This window comes from Arachis hypogaea, chromosome 1 (assembly GCF_003086295.3).
Source record: "Arachis hypogaea cultivar Tifrunner chromosome 1, arahy.Tifrunner.gnm2.J5K5, whole genome shotgun sequence".
NCBI classification, from domain to species: domain Eukaryota; kingdom Viridiplantae; phylum Streptophyta; class Magnoliopsida; order Fabales; family Fabaceae; genus Arachis; species Arachis hypogaea.
Genome location: NC_092036.1, coordinates 98,585,935 through 98,608,940, shown reverse-complemented (window position 1 = coordinate 98,608,940; position 23,006 = coordinate 98,585,935). Strand labels below are relative to the sequence as shown.

The 23,006-nt window shown below is 31.1% G+C and overlaps 3 protein-coding genes across 4 annotated transcripts; 1 reads left to right on the top strand and 2 right to left on the bottom strand.

Moving 5' to 3' along the window:
* Positions 1 to 8,793: 8,793 nt before the first annotated feature.
* LOC112701618 (xylogalacturonan beta-1,3-xylosyltransferase) lies at positions 8,794 to 11,611 on the bottom strand. The gene is made up of 3 exons (XM_025752361.3): positions 10,747 to 11,611; positions 9,869 to 10,232; positions 8,794 to 9,477 (listed from the first exon to the last, which is right to left on the bottom strand). The coding sequence occupies exons 1-3, from the start codon at positions 11,106 to 11,108 to the stop codon at positions 8,812 to 8,814; spliced, it is 1,392 nt and encodes a 463-aa protein (XP_025608146.1). The 5' UTR covers positions 11,109 to 11,611; the 3' UTR covers positions 8,794 to 8,811.
* A 1,756-nt stretch (positions 11,612 to 13,367) lies between these two features.
* Positions 13,368 to 16,513, top strand: LOC112701605 (formyltetrahydrofolate deformylase 1, mitochondrial). 2 transcript variants are annotated; one of them, XM_025752347.3, is made up of 8 exons: positions 13,368 to 13,616; positions 13,798 to 13,910; positions 14,238 to 14,388; positions 14,492 to 14,565; positions 14,657 to 14,816; positions 15,094 to 15,192; positions 15,326 to 15,412; positions 16,212 to 16,513. In XM_025752347.3, exons 1-8 carry the CDS (start codon positions 13,488 to 13,490, stop codon positions 16,356 to 16,358), a joined length of 960 nt encoding a protein of 319 aa, XP_025608132.1. In that variant the 5' UTR covers positions 13,368 to 13,487; the 3' UTR covers positions 16,359 to 16,513. The 2 variants fall into 2 exon arrangements, with proteins under 2 accessions (XP_025608132.1, XP_025608139.1); XM_025752354.3 differs by lacking the exon at positions 13,798 to 13,910.
* A 1,461-nt stretch (positions 16,514 to 17,974) lies between these two features.
* On the bottom strand, positions 17,975 to 20,663 carry LOC112701597 (heptahelical transmembrane protein 1). The gene is made up of 4 exons (XM_025752339.3): positions 20,114 to 20,663; positions 19,955 to 20,044; positions 19,216 to 19,273; positions 17,975 to 19,086 (listed from the first exon to the last, which is right to left on the bottom strand). Exons 1-4 carry the CDS (start codon positions 20,398 to 20,400, stop codon positions 18,385 to 18,387), a joined length of 1,137 nt encoding a protein of 378 aa, XP_025608124.1. The 5' UTR covers positions 20,401 to 20,663; the 3' UTR covers positions 17,975 to 18,384.
* Positions 20,664 to 23,006: the final 2,343 nt, after the last annotated feature.

The window sequence follows — 23,006 nt, the reverse complement described above, 5'->3', positions numbered from 1 at the left end:
ACCTCCGCCTACAGTTTAAAGAATATTCTTTTACTGAACTCTGTTAATTTATTAAAGTAATAGATAGTTATATACTTTTAAACGCAATTAACTATGTCCAAGTTTTTCAGTTATATTTTTCCTTTTTAATGTTTTGAGGCTCGATTATTTCAAATAATTTCATTACATAAATTGCACAATCATAACTGAAAACAAAAAATAAATTAGCAAATTAAAATAGGACAGCAAGAGAAAATACAAAATTTTAAGAGAGAAAGATTTATACTCCGTTTTTGGCCTACAATGTTGATGTATGGCAATTCAATTTCATGATCGTCTTTTGTGAAGGTGCCCCAACATATACCCTCATTCTGAAAATCACATACCCCTAAAAATAAAAGAATAAAGCAAAATATAAGAAAGACTAAATTTAATACCTGATTACACCCAAAGTATCCCATAGTACACCTTATTTTGAATAGAACTACACCCAAATATTAAAATGCAAACAATAGAATAAACTTACAAAAAATTTATTAAGCTTCAATCTGTCTGGGGAGGGACACTTTTTGTGATACGGGTCAATGATACAAAATTTTTTCTTTCTAATATCAGCCAACCTTATCCACCAATGCTTCCCATAGCAAACAGGTGCAAATATCTGAAGTATGGCTACATTGAACAATGTTTTAGCTTAATTGGTACATAACGAAAGAATTGTGATAAGAAGTTTTAGAAACGAAAACTTACATATGGATGAGATGCCAATTTTTTCAGGTCCAACAAAGGTATAAACATTTTATAGTCTTGAATGTCAAACAGATTTTTATTTTTTGCATGTAAGAACTCGCCGCCGTTATTATTCCCAATAGCCATGTTGATGCAGGAGCCCTTTCCAACCTAGTGAGAATGATGCAAGAGCATCTATTAGGTTATTAGGAATATTAATTAAAGTAGTCTAGTTTAGCATTATATATTATTATATTATATAATGAGTTAGTTCCACATCGCCCGAGTTATGAAGGCTCCCCCTCCCCTATTAGTATAAATATGCGTATGTACCCCTTTTATTCATCAGATTTGAATTGATTGAATTATATATTGAAATAAGTTGTGTACTTATTTTCCTCTAGGATCTTTGAGAATAAAAGGTGCATCCTTGGCTTAGCCAACCAAGGTGGGTTCTTAGCTACTTTCACCATAGTGGGGTTGTTAACCTCGCCAAGATTGGTGGCCCAAGTGACGTCCCGGCGTCAGTTTGGTATCAGAGCAAGGTCGGTCCTCGTGGCCTTCGACTTGCTCCAGGAAAATTTTATTTGGTTTGTGGTTATGGTCTTTAGTGCGGTTCTCTTGCTGTTGGTACGAGTCGTCGTCAGTACGGATTATCTGTTGCGAAGTTTTGGGTAGTATTGTTCTTTTTTTCTTCTTTTGGTGCCATTTTTGTTCGTGATTATCTTCGTTCATTTCCATCATTATTATCACTATGCATCCTCATCATCACAACATCAACATCCAAGCATCAGTCTCATTGCATAGTAGTAAAAGATGGCTCCAAAGCGTAGAACTAATCAAGAGATTAAAATGGAGGAGTTACGCCGTTAAGTTAAGGAGTTGCAAGAGTAACTTGCAAAACATGAAGCTGCTCAAAAGAATCATGGCAGGCAGAGTGATGACAGCTCTTCTAGTGAATAAGATAATGCAAATTCATTTCATTATTCTTCTTCGTCTGAAGACTTGTCCACACGAAGAGCACGACACAACATGACTCACAAAGTTAAAGACTTAGGAATCAAAATTGATGTTCCTGAGTTTGAAGGGAGACTCCAACCAGATGATTTCATCGATTGGCTTTGCAGAGTGGAAAGAGCATTTGAGTTAAAAGACACTCCAGACGACAAGCGCGTGAAACTTGTAGCAATCAAGTTAAAGAAGCATGCGTCAGTTTGGTGGGAGAATCTCAAGCGTCAGCAGGAAAGAGAAGGAAGAAGAAAGATCAAGACATGGGATAAAATGCGTCGTGAGCTCAAACGCAAGTTCCGTCCTAAACATTACAAGCAAGACACCTTCATCAAATTTCATAATTTGAGGCAAAAGTCATTATCTGTAGAAGAATATACAATGGACTTCGAAGAGTTGCTTATGAAGTGTGACATTCAAGAGCCAGAAGAACAAATAATTGCTCGTTATCTTGGAGGGTTGAACACAGAAATTTCTGATGTCATTCAGCTGCAACCATATTGGACCTTGAATGATGTTATTAGACTGTCACTAAAAATTGAAAAGCAAAGAACACAGAGGAATAACACTCAATCGCTGAAGGACAAAGAAGTCATCCTTGATGTTCAACAAGAAGTGAAGACAGGAATTTTTAAGGGCAACAAGGAGCGTGGATCATCAGGTAGGAAATACTTTAAATGTCAAGGTTTTGGGCATATTGCTGCTGATTGTCCAAACCGAAGGGTTATCACTCTTGTCGAGGAAGAGGTTAATGTAGAACCAATTCAGGAGCAAGAGGAGGAAGGTGAGGTTAACTATGCTATTTAAGAAGTTTCACCTGATTGTGGAGAAGCTTTAGTAGTTTGTCGAAACTTGAATACTGCAAGGGTAATAGAAGACGAGAGTTGGTGACGCCACAGCATCTTTCACACAAGATGCACTGTTGAAGAGAAGGTTTGCAAGGTCATCATAGACAGCGGAAGTTGTGAAAATATTGTTTCAAATTATATGGTAGACAAACTGAAACTTCCAACCGAGTTACATCCTCATCCTTACAAGTTGTATTGGTTAAAAAAGGAGAATGAGGTTAAAGTAACAAGACGATGTTGTGTCCAATTTTCTATGGGAAGCAAATACAAAGATACAGTATGGTGTGACGTCATCCTGATGGACGCGTGTCATTTACTGTTAGGACGTCCTTGGCAATATGATCGTCAAGCTATTCATGATGGTTTTAAAAATACATACTCCTTTATCAAAGATGGCAAGAAGATCGTATTAACTCCGTTACAACATGTAGATGGTCAAAAGAATCAAGTTGAGCTATACCTTTTCACATCTTTCAAATGCACTCCCCAATGGAATCTTTCGCCAATACAAGATCAGCCTTTTTCAACCCAGGGAGGATGATGCAGGAGCCCTTTCTAACCCAGTGAGAATGATGCAGCATCTATTAGGTTATTAGGAATATTAATTAAAGTAGTCTAGTTTAGCATATATTATTATATTATGTTATGAGTTAGTCCCACATCGCCCGAGTCATGAAGGCTCCCCCTCCCCTATTAGTATAAATATGCGTATGTACCCCTTTTATTCATCAGAGTTGAATTGATTGAGTTATATATTGAAATAAGCTGTGTGCTTATTTTCCTCTAGGCTCTTTGAGAGTAAGAGGTGCATCATTGGCTCAGCCAACCAAGGTGGGTTTTTGGATACTTTCACCATAGTGGGTTGTTAACATCGCCAAAATTTGTGGCCCAAGCGACATCCCGGCGTCACATGTTTTGCAGCATTTGTGTAACACCGAAAACAATAGTTATTACACCCAATACATTATATAAATACACCCAAAATTGAGTTCAATACACCTTACCACAATAGTAGGGAGAGATAGTAAATTTGTTCTTCAAGTCTTCTAATATTTTATTTGTTTAGAATCAGACACATACCTGTGACAATCTACAAATATAAAAAACCCAAGTTAATTACATCAATTAACATTGCAGCTCATAACAAAATTATTAATCTTATTCTAATATTACCTCAACTTCGATATATATACTAGCTTTTAGAGACGCGAAGTGGATTTTTGACAATTACATTGGTTGTTAGGCATTGAGGATGCACATTGGCTCCCACTCATTAGTACCTCCATCTTCGTAGGTCTTTACATGTGTGGCCCAAAGGTATCACTTTTCTTTCAGGCCAGCCGACACTTTTCTTTCAGGCCAGCCGACAATTCCGTCCTCCTTGTAGGAGTTTCAAACTTTTTAAAAAATTGGTCAGCAGGCTGCTTTTCGAGCGGGGGACTTTTATCCTTTGCAAAATTCAATGCTGTTGCAACTCTAGTATTTGCAATATGCTCCACCAGCTCCTCTAATTCTTCAATTAGTATTGGTGTCTCAGGACTTTTCCCTTTTCAGATCCCGGTTGCCCCTCCTGAGTCAGCGTTTTTTCTTGACTCGAATCAGTGAAGCCAAGGCTGAATGATGGCGCCGGAAATTGTTTGGGTACATAGGATGCTGTGTTGGCAATCATCATCAATGCAATAGTGGCTTCAGGGGGTGGTTATTGTGTGTTGACATATAAGATACTATAAGAATAAGAATAGACAAATGATATCGAAAGAGAGTTATATTATGTAGAACTTACATTTTAGAAGGAGTTGCTGACATTGTGAGTGTGATTTCAGCAGGTTGCTGGGGTTGTGGAGTGCTGCAAAGTTAGAGAAAATGATTTAAATTATAAAAAAAAATTACAAATTAATTCAGATGAGATACATGCAAAATACACTCAAATAATAATCAAATACATCCGAATATTATTCCTTGTCCCTTAATTGTTTCTTTGCTAATGTTCTTGCTCGAAGACTTTGAGGGGATGGTTCAATTTGCATAGGGCTTGTTGCTGTTGTCTGCGACGGAGGCATGCATACTTGAATCATAACTCTAAACAAGACAAAAATAAAAAGTTAAAAAACTCTCTTAAAATATATGATTAAAATATTAAAATTTAGTTGTAAAACTCACATATCAAGCAGTTCAGATTGTGAATGTGTCTCCATCCGAACAATTATCATCTTTTGTTGATTGGTCGCTGACTGATTCTTCTTCCAAACCCAACCTGAAATCCACCAAAATAATGTCAAAATACATCTGAAGCATTGAAAAGAAACACATGCTCTGTTTTTTGAAAACTTACGTAGTTGCAGATTTTTCTTTTTTTTCCTGCCTTTTTTTCTCGAATACAACTTTAAAGGACTTTTTTTCTAAAAAATATATATATATATACAGAATTAGAAGTATATGGTAACAAAAGAATTAAGCAAATGACATTAGAAACAGAAATTACATGCTATCCGCGTGTTTGTTTACGCTGTTTTGATCCGTTGGTGTTTGAAACACAGGATCATTTTTGCTTCCTAAGTTTACCTCCAGCATTCTAAGCACGGAATAAACATCATTTAATAAAAATACTATTTAATTAAATCAGGATCTCGAAATTCTATCAAATAAAGGATCTTACATTTCAGATGAATCATAGTGAGCTTCCGTCGATGGGAGCCCAGCTTCCTTCATCCTGGGAAAGCAAAAACATTTATCAGCAACAAAATACCTTAAAATTGGCAATATACACCCAAATTCAATATGCCCATGTGTAGCCTTTTCATTGGTTTTTTTTCTTTTTTGATTCTCTGAAGAATTCTTCTATTTCTTCAGTTCTTACATTAGTTCTGACAGTACATACAAAAGAATATGTTAACAAATAAAATTTTGAAGATAAAGGGCAAGATAGCTTTACAATGTATCTTACACATCATAGGATTCAATTTGTTGTTCAGAAGACGAATCTTCAACAATGTGCTTTCTTTTTTTTGGATTACGTCCTGAAAATAAAAAAGTATGAATTAGACAAACACAACAAAACTAATGATAGAATACTCCCGAAAACAGTGCATAATTTTGGGTGGAGTTTGAATTTTTTTTCTTTGATTTTTGTTTTATTATTGGTGACGATTCTTCGCTTCTGAAATTAAATAGAAACGCTCTATTAATACATCAAATTTTGATAATAAAAAGAAAAATAAGCAATGCAATGACAATTTGAGAATCTTACTCATCATCGGATTCACTTTCACTTTTTGAAGAGGAATCCTCCACAATCTATTTTTTTTTTTTGGATACCATTCTGGAGAGCAAACAATCATTAGCAAAAAATACTCTAAAAATGACAAAAATACACCCAAAAATATTACTTAATTTTTAGCTATCCTGGTGGGTTGTTTTCTTATTTTTGTTGGTTTCTCTGAGTCTTGTTTAGAGTCAGACTCAGAGGAAAAAGCAAATTTACTCTCCGATGAATCACTCTTCGATGAACTTACCTTCTTCTCTTTTGTCATTTTCTTTTTTTCTTTCTTTTCTTTCTCTTTCATTTTCTTCAATTTCTTTTTCACTTCCACCCTCTTGACGATGCCTTGAAACAGTTGAAACGTTAGTTTACACCATCTACATAAATAAAATACACCCAAATTAGAGAAAATATTATGTTCAGTTACCATATGGCCATCAATTTCTGCTTTGATCCTCACAACCAGTAGCTCCCTATTCCAATGGCTAACTCAGGGCAGTCTAGGGATTACTTCTCCTTTCTTGTGTATGTGTTTGTTAGATGAAAATATACTATCATCAAGGCATAGAGGCAACCATCAATCGATTTTTTTTCAATTGGTAATTGGTTATGCCTTTGATGATGAAATTGAAGACATGGCTGCCCCAGTTGCACTCTGTTATATTGTCCAGTCGAAAAATTAGAGTCATGTGGACAGGAGATACTTTGTTTATGATAGTTGGCAACAAGAATGAAATTTGAATATAGAGGATGAAAATCCTCTTGAACATTATGCGATCTTGATCGTTGTCAACACCGATATTCATCATCTGATTGGTCAGATTCTTTAATGTTTTTCCCTGAAACCTTCTAAAGTTTTATTTGTTCTCCTCAGTAAGGTCTTTAAAAGTCACTTTTTTTGAAAAATAGGTCTCCTATAAAAAAGAAAACCAATTACACTCCAAATCACTTGAAATATACCCAAATACTAGTCATATACACTTAAATTTGTTTCTTGATTATATGAGATCAGAATAATATATTACAAAGAATAGATTACAAAAAATACAGTATAAATATTTTTTGTAATCAGTTATCTGATGCATTGAGACCAAGGGCAGCTCCTATTTTTTTTCGGTTTAATTTTCAACGAACCGTGCCTTTGTGTCCAATTTGTTTTTGTCCAAATTAAAGGAATTAGTCAACTCCTTCAACAGTTTGTGTGGCACATTCATCGGCAGGATGTGCATCAGATCACCAAATCCTAATTCCCGAATGATGGCCTTCTTTACCTCACTCATTTTTTCAAACTTTTCATTCAATAGCCGCGTGGAGCATCTTAAATCCTTGGTTTGCTGTAAATAAAGCAAAATGAGAGTAATTTAAATAAGCTATATTTATACTAGGAAAATTTGACTTGGTCTAAGATATAAGCTTACACTGTATTTTTTTTTTCACATTCGCTCTTGTTTGTCATTTTTACTGTAAGGAATAAAAAATATTGTTAATAGATAAAATACTAGCCAAATAACAGTTACATAGACCTAAATATCAGTCACATACACGCAAATACCAGCAATATATACCCAAATAATTGCCAGATACACCCAAATACCAGCTCAAGCCTAAGTACAACAGCACCAGTCAACCAAATATGCATACAATGACACTACAAGCTCAAGCACAAGTACAACAGCACCAGTTACACTTGAATACTCTTGATATATATACCAGACACAGACACCTGTATTTTTTTTTTTTGGATTACATGACATTATATGAGTTCAAAATGATATTTAAGTTCAAAATGTCACTAGAAGCACCAGTCACATTCGAATTTGATTGATATACACACAAAAAATCGGCCATATACACCCAAATATGAGTTCAATTGAAATATAGTACAAAGTTTATATGTATACATACTCACTTCAAAACATGCAAACATGCACAAAAACAGATGAAAAAATACGTAAACCATTCACTAAAAGTACATAAAACAGTATAACCGACTTGAACATTTTAGCTAGAAGCGTAATATCTACTTTAAACCAAGAACATATAATGAATCTACTTAATAAAAGAGAAATACGATGATATAATGCTTCGCCTTCAAAATAGAAAGAGAAATCTGAAAAACCTAGAAGATTAGTGAAACAGTACCTTGAATAATATTTCTTCTTTCTTTTCGGTGTTTTTTGATAGCGATTTTGATGTTTGCTTGTTGATTTCGTCGAGTGTTGGCAAGGAGTTTGAAAGTTTCTTGAGAGTTTTCGAATGTGCCTTGAATCTCGACGGTTGTGGATTTGATCGAGGAAGAAGAAGAAGAGTCATTCATAATGGTGAGTAGCTCGCTTTGGAAACGGTTGAGTAACACATGTGTTTAACACACTTGAGTTGGGTGAGAGTAGTTTTTGTTGGGTTTGACCCAACTTGTAAGACTTGTAAGCCAAAAAGACTTATATGTGTAGCATATCTGTAAAAATTATCATTTTTGTCTAACATTTTGGTCAATAATAATTTATACCCATATGTACAGAAGTTTTATACACAAGAAGTATATAATTTATACTTATATTAACCATAATTTGATATACATAAATTAATACAATTTCCATTTAGAATTTACATACATAAATTAATAAAATTTATTTATTAAAAATAATTTATTATTTATATTAGTTAAATAATAAAAAAATACTAAAAATTACTTGTCCAAACATTTTTCTTGATAAATTTTCAAAATAATAAGTAAAACATGTGGCAGTTAGCCAGTTACCACCTGTATCTCTTACCAATTATTTTTTATTATTTTTTTCTTCGAAAATGTATAACGTTTTCTCTTAAAATTTATATATACAGTTACTAAATATCAAAAGTATTTAAAATTAATATATTCAATGCACACAAATATTCAATTATTATTATTATTTTGATTCATTTTTCAAAGACAACACCTAAAAAATATATATTTTAAAGAAAGAAAGAGACTATGTAGAAATCACCTTATTATGAAGTTACTAGCCGAAAATTTAGCCTTCTTAACCATATTGAGTGAAGTATCATATGAATCAAATCAAATGGCCTTGCAGGCCTATTTATCACAAAATGCTTTCTAACCCTCCTCACACTAAAATACAACTCCATATACTTATCCTGTGTTACATTTTGCAAAATAGTCTTAATTTCCGGTATTCTCCCAACTTCAATTTGCATGGAGAATTTATTCCAATTAAGGACATCACTGAAGGGCAGAGAGTAATTATCACAAATTATAACTGGAACACACCCTGCATAAATTGCTTCCACAACCCTAGGGCTTGCAACTTCATATCCACTAGGGCACAAGCAAAACTTGCTTAGGCCCATCAACTTTGTGTAGTCTTGGCCCTTTTCAAGGTACTCATGGACTTGGACTTCTTTGTCCTTGTTCTTCCAACGCTTGAGCAGCCTTTTTCTAATGAAACCGTGCGCCCCACCTGCGAAGAAGGCTAGTATTGTCCTTTTAGCGGGCTGTTGGGCCGTGTTTGGTGGGCCTAGCTTTCCAACTGGCAGGTACACTTCGGGGATGGACACGTCTCTGTTGGGTAGAAAGCCTTCTGAGGTGTTGGCATTGCATAGTACTCTCATGAAGTTCTTGAAGAGTTGGGGATTCGCATACGAAATTCTGGGACCCTGTTCCATGAATACAAGTTAAAATTTCATATACAGTTTATATGAAAGATAATATTTAAATTGGCTAATTTTTTTATTATGAAAGTAAAAATAGTGGAAAGTATACAAATTAAAAGATCATATTTTTGTACTTAAATTTTTTAATTCTTTTAATACAAATCGAATGATCTGATTTTTGTACCTCAAATTTTTTATTTATTTTTAATACAAATCAGACGGTCCAATTTCTGTTTTTCTAGTTAAACGATTCCATATTTAAGTATAACACCTAATAATCCACATTTTAAAAAAATACTACTACCACTCCAATATTAAAAACAAAAAATTCATTTAAAAACTGTATGAAAACAAATTAACTGCGCGAGTCTTTTCTATAAAAGAAGATACGCACCCAATCATGGCATGAAATGAGAAAGTGGTCAGCACCTGTGCTTCTGTTCCAAAAAGGGTACTTGGTTGCAACAACAGAAATGTAATCCTCGATCAGACGCTGTAGGCGCTCAGGGTCATAGTCATATCTCGACCTTCTTGGCTTGTAAACATACCGAATCACCTTTGATATGCTCAACGGAATTAAGAACACATGGGCATGTTCTGGATTGTTAGCAATGAAGTGGCTCTTCTTGTTCTCTATTTCATCAATGAATTGTCCCTCAATCGCGTATTTGTTGTTAACAGGTCCATCATGCACCAATGGTTGTTCTCCTTCCTTGTACACCCACACTTTGAACCTCTTCTTCATCTCATTCTGACTCCTGTTCCATTCTTACATTACATTAGTTATGTGATTATACCAACACAGTTGTTAGTCAATTAGTTATGTTGTGTACACAAAAAATCAACCACTAAATCTAACATTTATATAGAATATAAAGCTTGTTTGGATGAGATCTTTTTTCGAGTTATTATATTTTAAAAGATCTTATGAAAAAATAAAAATAATTTTAAATTTGGATATTTTATGTAAAAAAAATTTTTTTATTTATCAATTATATTTAAGTATAACAATATAAAAATACTTTTTGTTTATTTATTATATGAAAATCTTTTTTTAAAGAAAAAGATCTTTTAAAAAATTGTAAATTACAGCTTTTCAAAAAAGATATTTCTTTTTTATTTTTTATTAAAATTTTTTTTATTAAAATAATGACATCTAAACAAATACATATTAAAATACAACTTACACGTGGGTGCACATTTTTGTTTAACCATTTATGGGTATGCAAAGAGAAGTTACTTAAAACAGATAAAAAATAGTATGCAACTTACTGGTGAAAAGCGCGAGGATTCAAGTAAATGGATCCTTTTGGTTTTGTGTGGTTGCTGGACCTAATAGCTTCAAGAATGGAGGCTCGTGCCCGTGCCAAACCACCTTCAATTCTCTCCAAACTAGTGATCCTTGTATGAACTAGTGAATCATTATTTGCAGCGGTGGAGAGAATTTCTTTTAGATGTTGGTTGCCTCTGGTGCTAGAAGAAGGTGGGAAGGGAGAATCTGAGTGAATTCTATGAATCATACGGTGTTGTTCTTCATTTGAGGGAGTGAAGAAAACAAGGGAGAAATTGAGGAGTAACACTAACAACAACAACAACAACAAACATATTTGGGATTTCAATCCTTTCAATTTCATTGCTTTCCTTTACTCTGCCACTCATATCACATGCCTTAGCCTCTTTAATTTTGTTTATTAATTAGTGATTGATTGGTTGGTTACAACATCACATCAGACAAAAGAAACCGTAATATATATAACCTTATCTTATCTCAAGAAAGATAAAGATCTAATTTTCATTTTATTATACTAGTGATTCCACTTTTCATATTTCTAATGAAATAAATCAGTTTGTGACAATAGAAACAGAAGCAAACAAAGTAAGGAATAAATAGGGTGGCATCAGCCATGGGCCACCAAAGCTATATGGTCATGTGAACTTGTCCTCCTCTTGTATTTATTTCTTACAAGAATTTACTAAGTTTGGGAAAAGACAAGCTTCGATTAAGAAACGCCAACCAATTCATACTTATTGTGCCAGGTAGCAAGTAGGAAAACCCTATTATTTATTGAAACTTTTCTCGAACTTGGACATGCTTATCAAGGCTATGAATAATTCACTTCAATAAGCCCACACCTTCAACCTCTTCACCATCTCCATGTGCCTCTTATATATATTTATCAAAAATAATATTTGTATATCAAAATCAGCCACTAAAAGCCACTAAAATCAGTTATTTATTTGTGTATAAATACGTATATAATTTAATTTATTTTTAATAATTGCCTTGATAACTGATTTTGATGTATAGGTAGATAAAATAAGTAGTGACATTTATTTGAATAATGTGGATAAATGTTGAAACTTTTGACTTTGCATTAGAAGAGTTACGTATTTCCTTCTGTTAGAAATTACTTATTGATTGTGCCTTTTTCTTTGATTCATGAATTAAGAGTAGTTTATTATGAGATTTGCTCATATTTGTTAATTGTTATGAGATTTCTTATGAATCAATATATCCTAGCTCGATACGATGCATCAGCTTGTGAATCTTTTCATTCAATTTTTTTTATTTGGCCCCTTTTCACATAATGTGTTGCCTTAAAAAAATGTTCTGCCATATAAACTGTTTCTTTTTTTTTATTATTGTATGCTCTCTTCAAAGTGTTTTTTTTTCTCAAAAATTTAAATATTAGTGTAAGTTGATTTTAATTTCAACTTAAAAAATATTATGCTATTTATTTACTATTATAATCCATGGTAACAGATAAATGAAAAAAGAATTGAATTTTACTAATGGTGAAATTTAAATTTATATTAGAGATATGCACTATATATAGGATAATAATTATAAAAAAACTAATATATTGTTATGATAACTAACAACAGAAAATACTCACATCTATCTCTAATTAAGTAACTAATATCTCTAAAATTTACTCTAATTGGTTGGTAATTAAATGATCGGACTAATATTTTAGTTTACATAATATTTTAGCTTAGAAGAAGCTTAAATTTGCCTATAATCATTGGCATCTAAATGTCATTGTTCAAAACTTAAAATTTTTACCTATATAATCGTTATTATGTACAAAAATTGTGTTCAGATATGAATTATTAATAAGTATTATTCACCCCAATAAAAAAAATATGTTCTATTTTACCAAAAAAAAAATATTCTATTGATATTTTGAAAAAAAAACTAAAATATTTTATTAATTAAATATAACAAGCTAGATACAATTATAAATTGTATTATTTAGAATACTTTTTCTTTTTAAATCTTTAAATGATTGATAGTTAATACTTTTATATAATAATTTATTAATTTGTAAACAAAAATATTTTCAATAATTAATTTCACCTTTACATGATAATAAATTCATCTATTTATTTTTTTATAAATTTAGTTAAATATACTCCAAAAATTACCAATTGAAGAAAAAATATTAAAAAATTACAAATTAATATTAACTAAGATATTAAAGAATATAAATTACTTTAAATTTTATATATTAAATTTTTTAACTAAATTAAATATCAATATAACAAAATAAATTAACTCTTCTGATAAATATATATATTATTTTTTTAAATAAACTATACATAAATGTTCTAAAATAAATTAAGTATACTCATTCTTAATTTAAGAGATCGTTGGTTCAGTTCTTTTTCTATAAAAAATTAAGAATTTTGATCTTCTAAATTTTAAATTTGTATTTTAGAGAGTAAAGTGTGATTTTTTATCTTTGAATGATTTCTCTCTCATATTTATTCTTGATTCTACCTATAAAATAAATGGTAAGAGATCACCCTTTACTCTTTAAGGTGAAATTCAAACTTTAGAGAATCCAAATTCAAAAATTAAGTATACTAATACGACACTTAAACCAGTAATTGTGGAAGATAGATGGGGAGAATACAGGAACGAAAAATGAGGAGCGCGAGTGGTGGGTGAGCTGTGAGAGCATCAAAGTTAGTTGGTGGTTCAAACTGATTCTTACGCTACAGAGAGAATGAGCGTGGTGCGAAGAGTGTGTTCGATGTTCCCCCAAGTTGTTGGATTCAGTAAGAGGAACATCTCCTTCAAAACCTTGGATCCTCCAACACCACTCGCCCATGGAATCCACGTCTTCTATTGTCCTGTAAGTCGCTCAGGGAACCAAGTCATTTGTAATTTCATATACAACACCCACCACCCGTTTGTAGAAATGCTCCAGTAGATTTGCTTAGGTGGGCTTTGAACCTGGGATGATTCAGTTTTTGGGTGTGTTCTTGTGTGCCTCCTGCTTTTGAATTGGGTTTTTGTACATTCATTTTCAATAGGATGCTGTCGGAATTGTAGCCAAGCTTTCTGATTGCATTGCATCTAGAGGTGGAAACATCTTGACTGCCGATGTTTTTGTACCTGAAAATAAACAAGTCTTCTACTCTAGAAGGTACTTGTCGTGTCTCATTCATTCACATTCATCTTGTTTCTTGGTTAGTGGTTACTAGTATTAACATGAGTGCTTCTTTGAATTGTATATGAAACTTGTCTTGAAACTTGGAAGTACTCAAGATTTGGATTTACTAATGAAATTTGTTGGATTGCTAAATAAGGAATAATATTAAGTTTAATAAGATCTTGTGAATAGGGATCTCATTATTTTCTTCTTCATTTTTTTTTTGCTCTTAAATGTGCTGACTTTAAGTTCTTTTTTTGAGTTGTTGGAGTACTTTTATTCTGACTTCACCTTGCATAAACTTTATGTTGAACATTATAGTGATTTTGTTTTTGATCCTGCTAAATGGCCACGGGCGCAAATGGAGGAGGATTTCCTAAAGCTATCACAAACATTCAACGCAATGCGATCAGTTGTGAGGGTGCCGGCTCTGGATCCTAAATATAAGATAGCTGTTCTGGCTTCAAAGCAGGTATACATTTCTACTATGGCTTTTCACTCGTCATCTTGCATTTCAGAAAATGAAAAGGATTTTATATTCTGTTAGACATAAATATTGATTTCTTTTGCTGCAGGATCATTGTCTAGTTGATTTGTTACACGGATGGCAAGATGGACGACTTCCTGTAGATATAACCTGTGTAATTAGGTGAAATTCTAGCATTGACATCACCAAATTGATTTATGCTTCATCTAATTATTTATTAGTTTTTAAGTATTCGTTGTGATGTGTTAAACAGTAACCATCATAGAGCTTCAAACACCCATGTGATTCGATTTCTTGAAAGGCATGGCATTCCTTATCATTGTTTAAGTACAACAAAGGAAGATAAAAGAGAAGGGGAGATATTGGAGTTGGTTCAAAATACTAATTTTTTAATACTTGCAAGGTATATGCAGGTAATAACTTATTGAAATTCTTTTTTCTTTTCTTTTTTTCCTCACCATGTTTCTAATGCCTAAAACAATGTGTTTATGGTTTTGGAAGAACTTGCTCTTCTATGCTTCTTCAAGTTATAGGGTACTCACAGAATTTATTATCTATAATCTATTGTATATATATTCTAGGTGCTAATATCCGAGAATATTGAAATATCAAAACTTAGCATAAAGTAAAGAGAAACTTTAGTTTTCCTTCTCCCTTCAAGAATTCAATAACATTGATTTATTTGCACAGATATTATCCAGAAACTTCCTAAGGAGCTATGGTAATGATGTAATTAACATTCACCATGGCCTTTTGCCATCATTCAAGGGGGGTCATCCATCAAAACAGGTTGATCTTCTTAGATTTCTATGTTACAGGATTACATATTTGCCACTTCTACTTCAAAATGTTTGTTATGTAAATTTTTGTGGTGGCTTCCTAAGTATGCATACAAATTTAATATGCCAGATTATTTTGGCAGGCCTTTGAAGCAGGGGTTAAATTAATAGGTGCAACAAGTCACTTTGTGACAGAAGAACTTGACGAAGGACCTATAATTGAACAAATGGTAAACGCATGCCTTTTCATGCTCTTCTTTTAATTTTATTTTATCATTTATTTGCTTCTTTAGGTGAATGATAATGTTGATTTGAATTGATTATATAAATGATCATAAATTTTTACATTGTAAATTCTGTTGTTTAATGTTTATGGTTCTTATTTTACAATTTACTTGGCAAAAGAAATTTCTGCATCTACCTTATGATTATCAACAGATTATGAAACCCTTGTCTAATAGGGTGAACACACATATGTACAGTTGGCATTATATATGTTCCATTCAAGTCCATCTTTTCCACTTTAGTTTTAGACCTTTTTTGTTGTGCCTATACTTCATCATGTTCATTTTGGATATTATTTGTTGAAAAAGTAACATATTTGTAAGATTTTTGTTTTCTTACCACAAGTTCTCTTGCAAGTGTTCTTAGTCATGTTTGATGTTTTCTAGTTTTGAATAAGGACCATTGCATTTGCCATGTTAAGATTAATTGGAGAAGTTCTCAGTCCATTGACAAAACAGAATTAGATACCGATGCGAAAGAATTTGTTTAATTCTTTATCTAGCTCTTTGCCTCCTCTCTTTAAAATTCTTAAGCTTTTATTTCAGCTATAACCATCCATGTTTCTCGTATATGTCTCAGTGCACAGTTTGTTGGAGTGTTTGCAAATGGAAAACCGAAAAAATATGTGTAGATTTAGATTCATAGTTATCCTAATTCGCTAAATTAAGCATGCAGAAATTGTGAAAAGATGTGAGATATCTGTACTTGGTCAAGCTTGATGCTTGAATTTTGGTTTGGTTACAGGTCGAGAGAGTTTCTCACAGAGATAACTTGCAAAGCTTTGTGCAGAAATCAGAGAACCTCGAGAAACAATGCCTTCGCAGTGCTATAAGATCATATTGTGAGCTTCGTGTATTACCTTATGAAGAAAAGAAGACTGTTGTGTTCTGAATGAAAATAGCAAATGCAGATTATAATGCACCAAAAGAGTTGTGGCTGCATTTGCCTATATTGTTTACTTGTAAAGTTTACAATATAATACCCACTTTGATTGCAACTTGCAAAAAAGTGAAATATAGAAAGAAAAAAAAAAGGATGTTGATTCATTTGGTGAATGCAGCAAATTAATTATAGTGGATTAACAATGGTAAAAAATAATGGTTAAAAGGAAAAATAGAAGATCCTTGGACGGTGATAATTTGAATAGGAGAATTAAGAGAAAGTAGATCTTGTTGAGCTCTTTGGTTTTATAATAACGAATTGATAAATTGGTCACAAATAGTTTTTTTTTTGTATAGTTTTGGATGTGTTGTTTACTGATGATTTTGCAATTCTGTTCTATTTATCTTAACAAGTTAATCTTTCTATGACTTATATTTAAATAAATATTGATCGACCAGAAAGAAATGTATATTTAATTCTCTTTTAAGCTTTTTTATTGCAAAATATCATTAAATAGTTACATATAAAGAATACAATTAATAAAGACTATCTCTTATTAGTCTCATCAAAATTTAAAGAGTAAACTATCAAAAATACACTTAAATTATTTTGATGCTGACAAAAATGTCTTCAAATTTTGTATAATTTTGTAAATAGTTTAAATTGAGTTATTTCTTTGTAAGGAAGTTTAAGTTTGCCTATAATTAATTGGGGAATGCTAGGGGGACAATGACTTTATTGAACAATATGAACAACCACCAATCAAATAAAAACATACTACACCTCCAAATTAACCTTCTAAATTTTAATATTAAAATAACCATTCGTACACTAGTAAAATGAACATCCGATATATCTATTGTTTACATTGTTTAATATTTTCATTGTTCACCTATACTTTTCCTAATTATATACATCTAATGTCATTGTTCAAAACTTAAAATTTTTACCAGATATACCCTATTATGTACAAAATTGTGTTCATATATGAATTATTAATAAATATTATTATTCATCCTAATAAAAAAGTATGTCCGATTGATATTTTAAAAGAAATATAACTAAATTATTTTATTGTTTAAGTATAACAAGCTAGATATAATTTTAAAATTGTATTAATTAGAGTATTTTTTCTTGTTAAATCTTTAAATGATTGATAGTTAACACCTTTTACATAATAATCTATTAATTTATAAAGAGAAATAATTTCAATAGTTAATTTTACCTTTACATGATAATAAATTTAACTATTTAATTTTTTTTATAAATTTAGTTAAAATGTACTTCAAAAGTTACTAATTAAAAAAATTATTAAAAGATACAAATTAATATTAACTAAGATACTAAAAAATATAAACTACTTTAAATTTATATATTGATTTTTTTAACTAGATTAAACATCAATATAACAAAAGAGATTAACTACTTAATCTATTTGGTTTGATCAACTTAGCCATATGAAAAGAACACCTTCCTTTAACGGACATAAAGTTTAAGGATAGTTTCGACAACATGAAAATTACGGCATCCTACGTATTTGTTGCTCCCTTATATCTTAGATAAGTAGTACAGAGTGTAGTGAGTAGTGACATTTATTTGAGTCAAAGTGGAATGAGCAATTTGCATTTCAGGCTTAGAAGGAACACCTTGTATTTATGCTTGTATCAAAATTTGCAAAACAGAAAACAAACATTCTGAACAATGTATAGGAAAAAAAAAAGAGAACAATCTATGTATACTGTCATTCAAATACAATCATACAGTGACTAACAAATTGAATAAAAAATGGAATAACATATGGCACCAAACTGAGACAGACACTGAGTACAAGTATTAATGTTTCAATGAACAACTTCTAATTATCTCACAGTTGCTTGAAAACTGAAGACATTGCTCCTTATATCTCCAGAGTAACCTGTTCAACTATAAGTTAACAACATTTCTCATAGCTAAACAAGAAACTACCTTAAAAATAATAACCAATTTTATGCTGCATATTTATATTTATATGGCACATATAACATAATATGTATCATTATTGAGCCATGCCAGTGCCATTGTCACACCCAAAATTGTCACGCCAATCAAGCATCTTAAGGGTGGCTGCATAATGTGCTAATGCTCCAACTATCACCAGAACATGGAAAATTTGGTGGCTGTGTCCTGCAATGTCAAACCACCCTGGTTTCCACCTTTCCGGGACCCGAGTCACATAGAACAATGTCCCTATAAGGTAAGACAAGGCCATGGTACATTCATATGCTAAGGTAACATTGCGCCTAGGATTCCCCCAGTTGACAATTGAAGCATGAATTGCAGGCACAATTCCAAATAGTCCCATGGAGCAGAACAACATTGCCCTGAATCCACGGTATTTTCCGGTCGAAAGGGTTGGCGAAAGCAACGTTGCGATGGTGAATAACCCCATGGCAGTGATCCCAGCAAGGTAGAGGAGTTGCCAGTGAGGCTGACATAGGAAAACATAGTAAATCTGAGGGAAGAATGAGGTTATGATCATCACTGTGATGCCAACATAGTCAATTCTCAAAAGGAACAGGTTTAAGGAATGGGAGTGGCATGAGAAGAGGTGGCATATGCTGCTGGAGAGAAGACAGAACATGGAACCACACAAGAAAACATAGAATGGCCACCTTGCTGCAATAACTAAATCTGAGGACTTTGGCTCCATTTTCATAGGTGCTTGCTGTTTCAAATCAAACAGTATTGTTGTTGTTCCCTGAAAAAAAAAAAAAAATATATATATATATATATATATATATATATATATATATATATATATAATTCGAACATTAGGAACTATTCCCTTAATATCGTATATCATAAATACAATTGTAAGGTCACTTACCAGGAACAAATCTTTGAAGCTGTGGGAAACATTCTTTTCCGCACTTGAAGAGAATGACCTACAGAGATGATATCATGATAAGGAAATTTAGCTGGAAATTAATATAAAAAAAAAACTACTATATATATGTATAGATACCTAGGTAGTTCACCTAATATATAAAAATCATGGTCTACATTACATTAATCTATGTCACGTAATGAAAGATGGACAAAAGCAATTTGCTGTTCAATTGCTTCAACTGCAAGTTGCATATATAAACTTTAATTTGGCAAGTGTGTTAATTGGACGGGTTGTGGTCCTTGAATTTAGAAACTCAAAATTTCCAGCGTCTTTATGATGAATGGGATCTTACATCATACCATATTATTAATGATATAATTCCCGGATCGAGTTGCAAAATTGATAAGACCTTAAGAATTGAATATAAAGGTGGTATAACGTTATTTTAAGAAAGAAAGTAAGTCATCCTTCAAAGATATAAGAAAGAACTTCCATTCAAATTAACCCCTAAGGGCTAAACCCCCCTATTTCCTTGACATGATTACAAACAAGTTTGGTAACAAAAGGAAATAAAAAACATACTAATTTTAAAAATGGACATGGATGTGCCGGAAAAGGTAAAAAAACGTTAAGACACGGTAAACACTTAATCAGTGTTTTAAGTTTTCAATCAAACTTCATCAAAAAAAAAAAAAAAAAAAAAAAAGATTTGGATGAGCATCTTGTAAGGAATTACCTGGAAAATAGGCCTAAGAGATCGACGACACCAGGCTTCATCATATTGGCGAGAGTCAATCCCAGAAAGAGAAGAAACCCAAGCAAATGCCTAATTAAATGGAGGAGTGAGTTTAATTTGTAAAAGAAAAATAAAGAAATGAAAGAGAATTGTGCTTACGTCCAAACATTCAAAGTCTCGTTATGCCAACGGAAAACGCTGAAGAGAGCTTGTTTGAGAGGCCAATTGGCTCTGTAATAACGCAGAATGTATTCGTTATCCTTCATATACTCTGGAAGCTCCCAGAAACACAAGAGAGGGTACCGTTTCCTTTCATGACGCAACATCTTCTTCTTCTTCTTGTTGGAGTAACTCAGTAATGTTTGATCTTTGCCTTTATTATTATTATGATTCCGCTTCTTCACTAGCTGGCCTTGTTTTCTGATCTCAGCATCACTATAGTTCATGTTAGTTGTTCTCGTTTTTCTTGTGTTTGTGGTTCCACTTTCCACTTTGTGAATTCTGATCGTAATAAGTAATATTAATGTTGCAATGTGTTGATGCGTGTGTGGCTAATTGGCGATGGAGTAATGGAGGTCTGGCTTCTTCACAACTGCACCCAACTGCAGCATTAAATAAACCAGTCTCAGTCTCACTCTCTCTCCGGAACCTTTGCCTCTATTCTGTGGGGTTTGTTAACTTAAATCATTACCCGCACTCTTTTATTTCCATTCATTCTCATTCATATATATATATATATATATATATATATATATATATATATATATATATATATCATAGCTGGAATAATTTATATACGTTTTTAATTTTTATATCATAAAATAATTTTATACATACATTCAATTAATCGTAAAAATAATTATCTTTTACATTAATTACGTAAATAAAATACGATTACAACTGCCATTACATTAAAATTAAACTCTTTATATATATATAGCTAAGCTAGCTTTAATTTAATTTGCCTCCTTCTATTTGTTTCCATGTGCTCAAATTGTCCAAATATCTAATATTTGAAACTTAGGTCACTTGTGTTATATCTACATGCATCTACCGAACTCTTCGTCAAGTGTAGGCTACATCTATAATATGGGAGATACTCATATGAAAATATTTAAAATGTCTTTTTTTAAAATATTTTTTATTAATTAAAATTTAATATATATAATTGATTAAAAATTATATTATTTTTATTAAAATTAGATTAAATAAATTGATGTAATTGAAAAATTGATAAATCAAACACTGAAATTAATCAAAATTAATATTCTTTTTATAGAAAATGATTATAATAATTCTATTATAAAAAATAATTAAAATATTTTTATTATATATATATATATTTATATATATAATTTTTAATTATGAAAATTCTAAATTATAACTCTATAATAAGAGGAGGAGCTACATACTAAGAAAGGGGGACAGACTCTCCTAATTTTAATTTTTTACATATAAATTATATGTAAATTTTAGTTTAGTCCCTTTTAAAATTTTATTTTAGTTTTATTTTATTGTATAAATATTTTTAGCCCCCCTCTAATATTTCATTTAGCTCCGCTCCAGTCTATAATAGCACAGAAAAAAATATTAGAATTTAGAATTCTCAAAATATATATACAAAATAATAAGAGCATTTTAGTTATTGTTTATAATAAATATATTGTAATTATTTTTTATAAAAAATATTAATTTAGACCAGTTTAACTGTTTAAGGTATAATTTATCGATTTTTTTACCAAATCAATTTACCTTATTTAGTTTTGATAAAAATAATATGTATTAAATTTTAATTATTTAAAAATATATTTAAAATAAAATATTTTAAATATCTTTATCTAAGTGGCTCCTTTATAATATATATCTATATATTTTCATTTTTTCTTTTCTAGTTAAACAATGTTTCTTGTTGAAGTTATATATATCCTAAATTTTGACTTCCAAATATTACTAGTTTCTTTCAAATTAAATTTAGCACTGTTGGTTAATTTTCCCTAAACGATTATTAATTATTGAAGAATAAACCCGTATATTCTTTCCTCAAAGAGAGGAGTAAAGGAAGAAAAAGCATGGTGGACCACCTGCTAGCCAGCTACTAATTATATATTTATAGCACTCTCCAAGTCATTACATATTATCACCAAGAAGGGTCAAAGATATAATCTACGGTGAAAACTAGTTATAAAATTAATAATATTATAGACATATGTATGCAATAACGTGTTTTAAAAACGGTTAGAGCAATATATTGAATTGTTTGGTACGGTACCGTTTAACGAAACAAGAAATCATCCAATACACGGATTCTATGCTATATTTTAGTAGTAGTATCAAAATTGTAACGAAAAGCAAACGCCATAGTCGTACTGCTCATGGAGAATCATATCAATTCTACAAACATCGAAACACATGCATGCAAGTTTTAATAAGGATCGGGGTGCCATGAATTTAATTAGTCAATAAAATAATAAAACTGCATAAATAAATAGTAATATATTTTACACGTCTCGCTCAGCTTGTTTTTTGAGTTTGCAATAATTTTGTATTTGTATTATGCTATACAAAATTTTAGGTCATAAAGATTGAAGTATGACTTTTTTAGTTATAAAAATTTTAAGAGAAAATTTCACTCCACTGCTGAAAAATACTAAAATGATATTTTCTTTTTTATTTATAAAATATATATATTTTTTATAACTTTTTAAAAAAATTAATCTATTTTAAATTTTTTGTATTAATTAATGTTAACTTTATCTATTTTTTTAAAAAATTATTTTTATAAAAATATCCTTTAGTAAAAATTTTAATTTTTTTGTCATTAAATTTTGCTTACCAAAATACTTTTTAATAAATTATTTTTTTATTGATTAAATTATATTTTTATCAAAATATTTTTTTAAAAAAATTTAATAATTAATTTTTTTTAGATACCATTCAATAATTTTTTAATTATTAAATTATGGTTTTACCAAAATTTTCGTTAACAATTATAGTTCTATTTTACTATTAATTTTTTTATATCAATATATTTTACTTTAACATTAAATAAAAA

Excerpts from the sequence above, each read along its gene's own strand:
- LOC112701597 (XM_025752339.3), bottom strand. The coding sequence starts at position 20,400 with ATGAACTATAGTGATGCTGAGATCAGAAAACAAGGCCAGCTAGTGAAG. Across the intron at positions 20,045-20,113 it reads GAGACTTTGAATGTTTGGAC|GCATTTGCTTGGGTTTCTTC; the intron begins GTAAGCACAATT and ends CCATTTAATTAG. Across the intron at positions 19,087-19,215 it reads GCTTCAAAGATTTGTTCCTG|GGAACAACAACAATACTGTT; the intron begins GTAAGTGACCTT and ends TTTTTTTTTCAG.
- LOC112701605 (XM_025752347.3), top strand. The coding sequence starts at position 13,488 with ATGAGCGTGGTGCGAAGAGTGTGTTCGATGTTCCCCCAAGTTGTTGGA. Across the intron at positions 13,911-14,237 it reads CAAGTCTTCTACTCTAGAAG|TGATTTTGTTTTTGATCCTG; the intron begins GTACTTGTCGTG and ends TGAACATTATAG. Across the intron at positions 14,817-15,093 it reads TACTTGCAAGGTATATGCAG|ATATTATCCAGAAACTTCCT; the intron begins GTAATAACTTAT and ends TTATTTGCACAG.
- LOC112701618 (XM_025752361.3), bottom strand. The coding sequence starts at position 11,108 with ATGAAATTGAAAGGATTGAAATCCCAAATATGTTTGTTGTTGTTGTTG. Across the intron at positions 10,233-10,746 it reads AATCCTCGCGCTTTTCACCA|GAGTCAGAATGAGATGAAGA; the intron begins GTAAGTTGCATA and ends AGAATGGAACAG. Across the intron at positions 9,478-9,868 it reads TCATTTCATGCCATGATTGG|GGTCCCAGAATTTCGTATGC; the intron begins GTGCGTATCTTC and ends TTCATGGAACAG.